Source organism: Ictalurus punctatus, chromosome 20 (genome assembly GCF_001660625.3).
Source record: "Ictalurus punctatus breed USDA103 chromosome 20, Coco_2.0, whole genome shotgun sequence".
In the NCBI taxonomy this organism is placed as follows: Eukaryota; Metazoa; Chordata; class Actinopteri; order Siluriformes; family Ictaluridae; genus Ictalurus; species Ictalurus punctatus.
In genome coordinates, this window is record NC_030435.2 from 23,960,227 (window position 1) to 23,972,552 (window position 12,326).

A 12,326-nucleotide genomic window follows, 5' to 3' on the forward strand; every position below is an offset into this window, starting at 1 on the left:
TCGCTCGTCTCTTTACCTGTCCGTTCATTACTGACCGGTTACTTCCGCCTCCGTGTGTGTGTGTGTGTGTGTGTGTGTGTGTGTGTGTGTGTGTCGTCCTGATCCGGCTCTCGGCGCTAATTACAGCCTCCCACCTCCGTTATACACTTCTGTAATTAGGCTCTTAAAACATGATTAACACGTCTCAATTACGCCAGTCATCATTTGCATAATTTATGAGGCGTTCTAATTGCGAGCGGGTTTTTGGACTCGAAGGCTGAGCGCTCTCAGAAAAAAAAAAGGAAAAAAAGAAAATAAAATAAAATAAGCGCGGAGGGAATCATTACGCCGGCGCCGAGGCGAGTCCGAGTCACGCGCCGTTAGAGACCGGGGGTCGAGCGGCGCGACGGAACTCGCAGGATGACGCCGAAGATCACGGTTGCTCGATATATAAGTGTTTTTTTTTAACGTATAGAAACATCACGTGTGTGTGTGTGTGTGTGTGTGTGTGTGTGTGTGAAAAGAGAGAGAAAGGAGAGAGAAAGGAAGAGAAATAGAAAAAAGAACAAGAAGAGAGAAAGAAAGGAAGAAAGAAAGAAAAAAAAAAAACGAAAGAGAGAGAGAGAGATTTGCACGTTCATTTGCAGTAAATGTCATAGCAGTCATACAAGCCATTTTCTCTGTGTGAGTGTGTGTGTGTGTGTGTGTGTGTGTGTGTGTGAGCACAGTGTGAAATTACACCCCTGCATTAAACTGAGAGGGAAAGAAGAGAGAGCTCATTCCGACGCCGCTGCTGCTGACTGTGCCGAGCATGTTTCGCATTAACATTCCACTCACACACACACACACTCACACACACTCACACTCACACACAGGTTTTTTTTTAAACAGGCTGTAACAACTACAAGATTTCCTTCCACTTTAATATACTGCCTTATGTTATAACCTGTGTTATAACATGCTATTACACGTTGTCAAAGTGTTACACAACAAGTGATTAAAAACGCTGGCTTCTGATTGGCGCTTGACCCCACCCCCATCCCCACCCACGTACACAAAGCCCCGCCCCCAAAACTTACAGAGCTTTCAGTTCAGCTAGACTGTCATGACATGAATGAACGCTGAATTGAGTTGCGATTCTGTAAACATGCGACGCCGCCTCACAATGATTGGTGAAGAGGTGTTGAGGGCGTGGCTACAAAATAACTGACAAGAGGCCAATCCAAATACAAGCAAACATTCCGGGTGGAAGCCTGATTTCCAAATTGATGGGGGGGGGGTTCCAGCTACGTATAGAGCTGGGCGATGTGACCGATATCGTCATGATAAATGAATTTTTTACGTTTTTAATAAATACAAATTAAACGGTACTGAATAGGTGCCGTTGATTTGACATCAAACAAAATGTAAAAACTTAACCTTCTCTGTCTCTGTAGGCATTAAAGGAAAGTATCATCAAACTATTACTAACTTTTACTTAATTACTAACTTTTACTTTTATTTATTACTAACTTTTACATAATTATTTTAATAATTATTTTATGTTATTTACACTAGTCAGAGATGAAAACTATTGACTACTGCGCCTTTAGACTATGTTAATATGTTTACGGCGTTTATCCCATGGAGGATCACGTTATCCTTTATTGCCTGTAGGAGATGTGTAGGCGTCATTATGAATTTATTACGCTGTTATAAACAGCTCGGGTGTGATAGATTTACACGTCGAGCCAGATCGGTTAAATATTTTGGCGAGTGTGATCTGGAACACGTCGAGCTTTTCGTACGGGTGCTTTCTCCTCTCCGAAAGCGTCCATGAATTATGGGAAGGAAAAAGGAGTCAGGACGAGGACGAGGTCCAAGTCACTTTGCTGTTGGTGTTGGAGACGAACTCTGAATGAACTCGGCTCAAAGAAAACAGCCGGCGTACTCACACATACACACGCACACACACACACACACACAAAGGTTTGCAGAAAGATAAAACAGAAGAGCGACTGTGTAAACTCTCCCAAGTTTCTGTTTAAAAATCACAAGTGGATAAAAGTTACAATTATTATTAAATGTTACAAATAAACTTAAAATGACAAACTTAATGATAAAACCATTATGATTAACTTATTGCTAAATAAAAGTTAAGATGATTAAAATTATTATAATTATTAAATCAGTACTAAATAAAAGTTACGATTATTATTAAAAAAAATTATTATTATTAAACTAATACTAAATAAAAGTTAAAGGTATCATTAAATGTTACAAATGTTGTTAAAATTAAAGCTTAAAATTATAAAAATTATTCTCAAATAAAAATCATTATTATTATTATTTAATTACTACTAAATAAACTCTAAAATTATTATTAAATGTTAAAACTGTTACTGAATAAAAGTTACAATTATTACTAAATATTTCAAATATGGTTAAAATTAAAACTTAAACTTGTTTACATTATTCTTAAATTAAAATTATTATTACTATTAAAATATTACTAAATAAAGTTTGATAATTGTTAAAATGGTTATTATTGCATTCTTACTAAATACACATTAAAATTATTATAAAAATAAAAATAAAAACTGTATTTTTAAGATTCAGTGAAAAATTATTTAGCACAAAATAAGAAGAAAAAGAAAATATATTTTTAAAATGCTATTTTAAAGATTAAAATAAAAAAGTTTCAATTCCATTTAGTTTGTAATCACCAATTCAGTTTTTTAAAGAATTTGAAACATAACACAGCACACACACGATATTTACCCCGCCTTAATTACAATAAAAATTATTTCTTAATATTAAATTCACAATTTTTTGTCATAATTCTATTTATAACTTTAAAATGAACAGAAAACAGGATTTTGTTCCTTTTAAAACTTTTATATAAATAAATCTTTCAAAGGAATTCAAAATAATAGTGCTTTTATACATTAAATAAATATAAATATTAAATATAAATATAAATCTAACACCACGGTTAAAACAGTGATCATATGTAATGTTATTTCTAAAACTTTTCATGTTAATTTTACCTGAACTCACCGCTTTATCGCTCGATATCAATTTACTTCAGTCAGAAATACTGGTCATGATTAAAATAGGATTAATTACGCAGCTCTAACGAGCTCTACCGAGCAGAATGCAACTCACTCAGAAACGTGAAACAAATCTATAAAATGATCTTTCCTTCACCACCTCCGACTGCACCGACGGTTAACGCTAGCTATTACGCTAACACCAAAGACTGACTCTATATATACTGGGTGTACTGAGTATACTGGGTGTACTGGTTATAGTGGGTGTACTGGTTATAGTGGGTGTACTGGGTATACTAGGGGTACTAGGTATACTGGGGGTACTGGGTATAGTGGGTGTGCTGGGTGTACTGGGTATACTGGGGGTACTGGGTATAGTGGGTGTACTTGCTATAGTGGGTGTGCTGGGTGTACTGGGTATAGTGGGGGTACTGGGTATAGTGGGTGTGCTGGGTGTACTGGGTATACTGGGGGTACTGGGTATAGTGGGGGTACTGGGTATAGTGGGGGTACTGGGTATAGTGGGTGTGCTGGGTGTACTGGGTATACTGGGGGTACTGGGTATAGTGGGTGTGCTGGGTGTACTGGGTATAGTGGGGGTACTGGGTATAGTGGGTGTGCTGGGTGTACTGGGTATAGTGGGTGTGCTGGGTGTATTGGGTATAGTGGGTGTGCTGGGTGTATTGGGTATAGTGGGTGTTCTGGGTATAGTGGGGGTACTGGGTATAGTGGGTGTGCTGGGTGTACTGGGTATACTGGGGGTACTGGGTATAGTGGGGGTACTGGGTATAGTGGGTGTGCTGGGTGTACTGGGTATACTGGGTGTGCTGGGTGTACTGGGTATACTGGGGGTACTGGGTATAGTAGGTGTGCTGGGTGTACTGGGTATAGTGGGTGTACTGGGTATAGTGGTTGTGCTGGGTGTACTGGGTATACTGGGTGTACTGGGTATAGTGGGTGTGCTGGGTGTATTGGGTATAGTAGGTGTGCTGTGTGTATTGGGTATAGTAGGTGTGCTGGGTGTACTGGGTATAGTGGGTGTGCTGGGTGTACTTTGTATAGTGGGTCTCATGGGTATAGTTGGTATACTGGCTGTATTTTGTATAGTGTGTATACTGGGTGTAATTTGTATAGTGGGTATACTGGGTGTACTGGGTATACTGGGTGTACTGGGTATAGTGGGTGTGCTGGGTGTACTGGGTATAGTGGGTGTGCTGGGTGTATTGGGTATAGTGGGTGTTCTGGGTGTACTGGGTATAGTGGGTATACTTGTATCGTGGGTAAACTGGATGTACTTTGTATCGTGGGTATACTGGGTGTGCTGGGTATAATGGGTATACTGGATGTACTTTGTATAGTGGGTCTAATGGGTATAGTTGGTATACTGGGTGTATTTATTTTGTATAGGGGGTATACCGGGTGTAAGTTGTATAATGGGTATACTGGGTATACTGGGTGTACTGGGTATAGTGGGTGTCCTGGGTAAAGTGAGTGTGCTAGGTGTGCTGGGTGTACTGGGTATAGTGGGTATACTTGTATAGTGGGTATACTGGGTCTAATGGGTATAGTGGGTATACTCTGTGTATTTTGTGTAATGGATATACTGGGTGTATTTTGTATAGTGGGTCTTATGGGTATAGTGGTATACTGGATGGGTATACTGGGTATAGGATCAGTGCCATCTCTAGTTTAAATAAATGCAATGTTTAAATAAGTAAATATGTATAAATAAATAAACAGATAGATAAATTAACGGATCTTGTATGGTAGCACTACTTGTATTGTTCTCTGCTTGATATATTGCTTTGCTTGCATTTTCTCATTTGTAAGTCGCTTTGGATAAATGCGTCCGCTAAATGAATAAATGTAAATGTAAATAAACAGATTTCGATAGATAGATGGATGGATAGATAGATAGATAGACAGATAGATAGATAGACTGACTGATCGTTAGATAAATAGATTGATTGTGTAAACACGCCATAAGATCAGCCCTACTGCGTTTGAACATGATTCAGTTATTCCCGTGAATCCTCGGCGTGTGCTCGGCGTGTCCTTGGCATGTGCTCAGCGTGTACTCAGTGTGTACTCAGAGGAGACGGAACTCACCTGTTTTCTCTTTAATTTCACACAGCACGTTGAAGAGCGCAGGTTTCATGCGGTGACAGTTCAGAGCGTGTTTCCTGCAGAGACAAAATAAATAAACGTCAAAACTTCAGTAAAAACACGAACACGTCTCCGTCACGCTCCTGATTATTACATCACATCACTCTCACATCTCGCCTCTACGCTTCTACATACCTGTCAGTCACAGGGAACCGGGTGTGGCCAATATACCAGCCAGTCACAGGGAAGGGGGCGGTGCCTATATACCAGCCAGTCACAGTGAATGGGGCGTGGCCTACAAGCCTGCCAATCACAGGTAAGGGGCGTGGCCTATGTATCTGTCAGTCACAGGGAAGGGGTGTGGCCTATATACCAGCCAGTCACAGGGAATGGGGCATGACCTATACGCCTGTTAGTCACAGGGAAGGAGGCTTGGCCCCTCTGGGTGTCAGTCACAGGAAAGGGGGCGTGGCCTCTGTGCATGTCAATTACAGTGGAGGTGAGTGGCCTCTATACCTGTCAGTCACGATGAAGGGGGTGTGGCCTCTAAACCTGTTAGTCCTAGTGAGGAGGCGTGGCCTCGGTGTGTCAGGCCCAGAGATGGAGCCGTGCCTCGGTGTGTCAATCCAAGTAAAGGAGGCGTGGCCTCAGTGTCAGTACCAGTGAAGGAGGCGTGGCCTTGTTTCCGGTGAAAGGGGAGTGGCCTATGTGTGTCAGTTCCGGTGAAGGAGGCGTGGCCTCGGTATGGTAGTCCCAGAGAAGGAGGCATGGCCTCTGTGTGTCAGTCCCAGTGAAAGGGGAGTGGCCTCTGTGTGTCACTCCCACTGAAGGAGGTGTGGCCTCTATGTGTCAGTTCCAATAAAAGGGGAGTGGCCTCGGTGTGTCAGTCCCAGAAAAGGAGGCGTGTCCTAGCAGTTATCAAAGCCTCCACTGGTGTGCAGCAGGTTAGCGTGTAATCTAACGCTGTAACTTTACACTTCAGCTTGAACACAATCACTGAAACACACACTGACACTAAATATTACAGCAGTAACACCTCACACAGCGTGAAATGAACACATTTTACTATCATATCACACACCATTCATAACGTACGGTTAGAAATCTAAAACATAAGACACATAACACAAATGTATTATTAATGAATCGGGTAACTAGTGTAATGTTTATTACTCCTTTAAATTTGTCCACAATGACGCTTAAATGAGAATTAAATCCGGAGACTTTATTTCCGGAGTAAAAATGTTCTCTAACGCAGCACTCCGAGCGAGGTCAATGTTCTGATGAAGAAGAAGAAGAAGAAGAAGAAGTATATTGTAAAATGTCATGTAATTACTAATAATCAGGTGTTCATATAAATATGTGCGTTTTCCATTCTTTGTTAAAATAATAACTTTAGAGAGATTATTTATATATATATATATATATTTATATAAAGTATATCTAACGTTGTCATACTTATAATAGAAAATAAAAATATAAATCATATTGTAATCACAAGCCTTCATTTGTTTATAAATATTTTATCAATGTACTGTTTAGTAAATCAGTGTATATAAAAAGTGTTATAGCATTTATTGCTTTTTTAAAAGCAAGCAAAATAAAATATTGATAAATGAACAACACAAATAAATACGTACAAATATAACTGTACATAAAGCAACTTTTATCCACTAAATTAAATATTTTATATAAATAATGCATATACAATGTACATACAAAATATACTGTATGTATATATTTATATATATATATATATATATATATATAAACTTTTTTATTAGTTTACTCATTTAATATATTTACATACACAAATGTGACTTTTATTTATTTATTTATTCATTCTCATTTCTCGGCTATTACACTGAATAAATACTAACCGTATTTTTTTATTATGATAAAAAAATGAATATTATTTTTGCAAAGATTAACTTAAAATTGTGTAAAATTGTAAGTAGAAAAGATTACACTACTGACATTAATAAAACATTTACAAATACTTTATTTTTAGATGGAGAAAGTTAGTCAATTTTATCCACTAAATAAATTATCTGTAAATGAAAATTCAAAATGTACAGTATTTATTAAGATATATTTTATATATATATATATATATATATATATATATATATATATATATATATATATATATATATATATATATATATATGTATGTATATGTATATATGTTTGGAGTACGTTTCTCTGCTCCTAAATAACATTTATTTTTAATTAAGGCTGAGTATCAAACGGACTCATTAAGGACATGAAGTGCACTACATAGTGATGATGACGATGATGATTATTATTATTATCATTATTACTGTGATGATGATGAAGGGAGTAAAACTCGGTTTGGGGAACGACCTGAAGTTTGCTCTGTGTCTTTATTTTAAATAGATATATAGATATAATGTGTTTAAATGAGTGAGATAAAGAGTGAAGTGGAAGGCACCTGGCCTGAGCTTCATCCAGACTCTGGTCCGTTATGGTCATGATTTGCTGTAAAATGTCTCCGATGTCCTGCTTCCTCGAGTCGCCGTCGCTTCCCGCTGTGACGTCCGGGGGACGGTGCGTGAGGCCCGGGTGACCGGCCAAGCCCACCCCGTGAGGGTGCATCAACCGCGGCTGCTCCTCCATCCTCTCTCTCTCACACACACACTCACACACACACTTTTATTTTTATTTCTTCCTCAGCTCGGAAATCTCTCTCTCTTCCCCTCTCTCTTCCTCTCTATCTATCTATCTTTCTCTTTTCTCCGTCCTCTGAGGGGAAAATATCAGAAACAGAAAAAAAAGAGGCGGGAAAAAGCGTGCGCTCGCGGACAGTTGTGTGGTGTGGGTTTTCTCCTCACAGGGAAATGAAACGCGATCCGTTGTGAGAGAGGGGAAAAGTCGCAGGCCACTCCTGCTCCAAACCCGGAGAGAAACAAGAAACAAGTTTAAAACCCAGGCGGTGGTGGAGGTGGAGAAGGAGGAGAAAGAGGAGTAGGAGGAGGGAGAAAGAGGATAAATCCGGCGGTTCGGCGGAGCGACAAGTCCCGGGTGTTATTCAGCTTGTAGCGCTGCTTCTGCTCGCGAGCCGAGCTTATGGGGTGAAAAAAAAATAATAAAGTGCCGCGCGCACTGCTTTTGTTTCAGAAGTGACACATGAACAGGAGCTTGCGAGCAGCGCAGCACCGCCCACGCCACGTGATTGGGCGAGAGGATGGCTAAGGCCACGCCCCCTAGTGTCAATCACGTTCCGAAGTGGGCGGGGCGCAGTACGAGTGGACATGGCTTAAATAATCATGGCGTCTCTCTGATATGTTTCTGTTTTTATTCTCGTGTCAAACTGTCAATCAGTTTATTTACAACTTTCATCTCTTTTATTTATTTATTTTATTTCCTGCGCCTGACTTGATCTTTCTTTCTATTTATTTATTTATTTGCCTGTTTGTTTTTATTGTAGCTTTCTTACTTTCTTTCTATTTGTTTGTTTTTATTTCCTTTGCCATTCTTTCTTTCTTTCTTTCTTTCTTTCTTTCTTTCTTTCTTTCTTTCTTTCTTTCTTTGTATTTCTTGTTTGTTTGTTTTCTTCTGTTTTCCTCTAGCCTTTATTTTTATTTCCTCACATTTTTTCTTTCTGTTCCCAATTGTTAGTCTTCACCTTCCCCTCTTCTTTCTTAATTTTTTTCATTTATTTGTTTGTTTGTTTGTTTGTTTGTTTGTTTTTATTTCCTGTGCCTGATTCTTTCTTTCTTTCTTTCTTTCTTTCTATTTCTTTGTTTGTTTGTTATTTCCAGTGCCTTATTTGATCTTTCTTTTTTTCTTTCTTTCCATTTGTTTGCTTGTTTGTTTGCTTATTTGTTTGTTATTTCCAGTGCCTTATTTGATCTTTCTTTCTTTCTTTCTTTCTTTCTTTCCATTTGTTTGCTTGTTTGTTTGCTTATTTGTTTTTATTTCCAGTGCCTTATTTGATCTTTCTTTCTTTCTTTCTTTCTTTCTTTCTTTCTTTCGTTCTTTCTTTCTTTCTTTCTTTCTATTTATTGTCTGCTTGTTTTTTTCTCTTTTCCTCTAGCCTTTATTTTCATTTCCTCACATTTTTTCTTCCGGTCCTAATTGTTAATCCTCACCTTCCCCTCTTCTTTCTTTCTTTTATTTGTCAAACTGTCAATCAATTTATTTCAGATTATCATCGTTATATTCCACTTTATATCCAATTCCATATTTCAGTTTCAATAAATCACACCGCTGTCATTTGGTTTTTGGAATTCTGTGTCTGGTGAAGATCTCGCTGCGTCTCTTCTCCTTGTAACCGTCGTTTGGTTTATTAAAGAAAAGCACCTCGTACATTTGATCTGTTCAGAGTTACAGTTAATCGTCACTAAACGAGTTCTAACGTACGCCGGAGCCGCGATACACAGGCGTTCCCTCACCAGGCTCTCCTTTATGGTGCTGCTGAGTTCTGGACTATGATAGGTCATCAGGTGTTGATTAATTCTCTGTAACAGCGGCTCTGACAGGAGCACAGGTTTATATTAATACGCTCGCTAATACGCTATCGTTTCTATAGCAACGGCTCGTTCGCAGGGACGTGTACGGCAGACGATCTTTTTTTTCTGTCTTATTCATTTCAAGGGAACGACTGTTTATAGCTGCTGTAACGTAAGCGAGAAACTGTAAGTGCTTGATTATGTAACTATAAACGGATAAAAAGCATAGCTCGTTCTTTAATAAATAATAAATTGCAATCATTGATGAACTGCTGAAGTATAAGAGGAATAAAACACTTTGAAAGTGTTTTATTGATCACACCACCCTGTCTTTGATTCATTTCCCATAGCCGCACGAGACACACACACACACACACACTCTTTCATTCCTGAATGAATACTTTTCACACAGAATTGACTCATGAGAGTGTGTGTTCATACACACCTTCGTGTTGGTGATCACTCAGCGGTAATTCCCGTGTAATGTGCGTGTGGTGACGCTACAACGTTGATGTATTTCTGTATTCTGAAGACCCCGCGCTGCGTGATCGCTGCAAAGAGTTCCACGTGAACGTTTTAAACCCGTTACAGTCTGAGTAAACAGTTTCCCAGATTAAATGCGACCGCCCGAGCTGCTGTAATTCATCTTGATATTACCAAATTGACTTTTTCAAAGCGCAGGCTGATCCGGCGCATCCGCATATAGCGATTCTGGTCATGTTTATTGAAATATAAATGTCACGAGCGCACATTTCAGACGGCGCGTCCGGGTCACGCGGCCTCGCCGAGGATTAGATCGGATTCGGAGTCACGTGCAGCAGGTGCACATTTCATTTAACCGCAGGTCGGGATGTCATCACGGGGAAGAAAAATAATAAATAGGAAAATATCCGGCTGTAAAATTCAGCGAGGCTGACGGATGGAGCGGTACGTGTATCGACGTCCTCGGCGGGCCGCGCCTTCATTAGCCGCTCTCCATCTTAACTGTAGCATTAAGGTCACATCTCATTAGCGCAACACGATCCATGCGGTCCAGGAAGTAGTGGCCTTTTCTGTGTCAGAGTTAGGGTTAAATCAATCTATCGGCTTTCTCATTAGGGTTAATCACAGGGCGAGCTGCTTAATGTCACTGTGAAAAGTCCTCACTCCAGAGCTCGGGGTTTCAAGAGCGTTAACGTGGAACACGCGCGCGCGCACGCACACACACACACACACACACAGGTTTTTACGTATGAGTGAGTTTCAGAGCTTTGTGTCGTGTTGATAACAGCGGTATATATTTTACACTCGAGTAGCAAGATGTGTTTACCTTAATCACAATTACACTATTATTATTATTATTATTATTATTATTATTATTATTATTATTTACACAAACACAGATACAGGAACCCTTACAACGTCTGTTAAATAAAGTAAACAGCAAAAAGAACACAGTTACAGTTTTATTCATTTGTTTGTTTGTTTGTTTGTTTGTTCTAGCACTGAATTCTTACATTCTTTCTTTCACTTTCTTTCATTTGACCACATTTTTCCTTCCTTCTTTCTCATCTGTTTCTTTCTTTCTTCCTTCATGTCCTTTTGATCCAATTTCTTTCTTTCTTTCTTTCTTTCTTTCTTTCTTTCTTTCTTTCTTTCTTTCTTTCTTTCTTTCTTTCTTTTTCTCTTTCCTGTCTATTTTCCTTTAACAATCAGTTTAATCTTCCCACACTTTTTCTTTCTTTTCGTAATAGTTGCGTCCTATCTTCTTCTTTCTTTCTTTCTTTCTTTCTTTCTTTTTTTCCACCACTTCTTTTTTCTATCTTTGTCTTCTTTCTTTCTTTCTTTCTTTCTTTCTTGTCTTCAATTCTTTGTTTTCCTCTCTGCTTACATTCTTTGTTTTTGTTCTTTTTCTGGACCCCAATTCATTCTTTCTTTCTTTCTTTCTTTCTTGTCTTCAATTCTTTGTTTTCCTCTCTGCTTACATTCTTTGTTTTTGTTCTTTTTCTGGACCCCAATTCATTCTTTCTTTCTTTTATTTGTCCACATTTTTCTTCATTCTTTCTTTCCTTCTCATCCACGCTTTCTCAATCTTCCCCGGTTTCTTTCTTTGTTTTTTCTTCCTGGCTTTCTGACCCTAATTCATTCTTTCCCTGTTCTTCTTTCTTTCTTTCTTTTTCCCTCTCTCTTTGCCCTGTCCACCGCACCTGTCTGTTCCCCTATGCATCGATTTCATTTCCCAACTTTTTTCTTTCCTTTTCTAATTGTTCCAACTTTCTTTCCGTCTTTCTCGTCCATTCTTACTCCACCTTCCCTTCTTCTTTCTTTCTTACTTTCTCTCTTTCTTTTCCTCCTTAAATTTCTATCCTTTCCCTCTTCCCCTCTGTCAGTTCTTTTTTTACTCTTCTGTCTTTCATTTTAATCTGGAATCTTCACCATTTCTCTCGCTCTCTCTCTCTCTCTCTCTCTCTTTCATCACTCCATCCTCCTCTCAGTCCTTTCTCTTTCACTCCACTTCTTTCTTCCCTTCTGTTCTTCTGTACCCCTGAGCAGGGCGTGCACTGGTGTGAGAGTCTGGGTGTAGTAGAGGAGTGAGAGAGCGACAGCAGAACAGAAACCACATTCCTGTGACTTGTTTTAATGGAGAAGCGCTACATCAGCTAATCCAATTAACCTCGCCTCGAAAATTAGCCATCAGAAACGCCGCTGTCTGTAATTTGAGAGCGAGCCGACGGCCAATCAGAATTCCCGCTGA

General features: G+C 39.0%; 1 protein-coding gene across 5 annotated transcripts in view; it reads right to left on the bottom strand.

Moving 5' to 3' along the window:
• Positions 1 to 8,283, bottom strand: part of pbx1a (pre-B-cell leukemia homeobox 1a) — a 67,797-nt gene extending 59,514 nt beyond the window's left edge. The window contains exons 1-2 of one of the 5 annotated variants that reach the window (XM_053673641.1): positions 7,573 to 8,283; positions 5,121 to 5,194 (exon numbers count right to left, since the gene is read on the bottom strand). In XM_053673641.1, the coding sequence (XP_053529616.1) occupies positions 5,121 to 5,194; positions 7,573 to 7,757 (259 nt within the window). In that variant the 5' untranslated portion in view covers positions 7,758 to 8,283. Of the gene's footprint in view, positions 1 to 5,120; positions 5,195 to 5,312; positions 5,851 to 7,572 lie in introns of those variants that run through there. The other 4 variants (XM_053673644.1, XM_053673640.1, XM_053673643.1 and 1 more) reach the window with 4 other exon arrangements.
• Between the last annotated feature and the right edge of the window lie 4,043 nt (positions 8,284 to 12,326).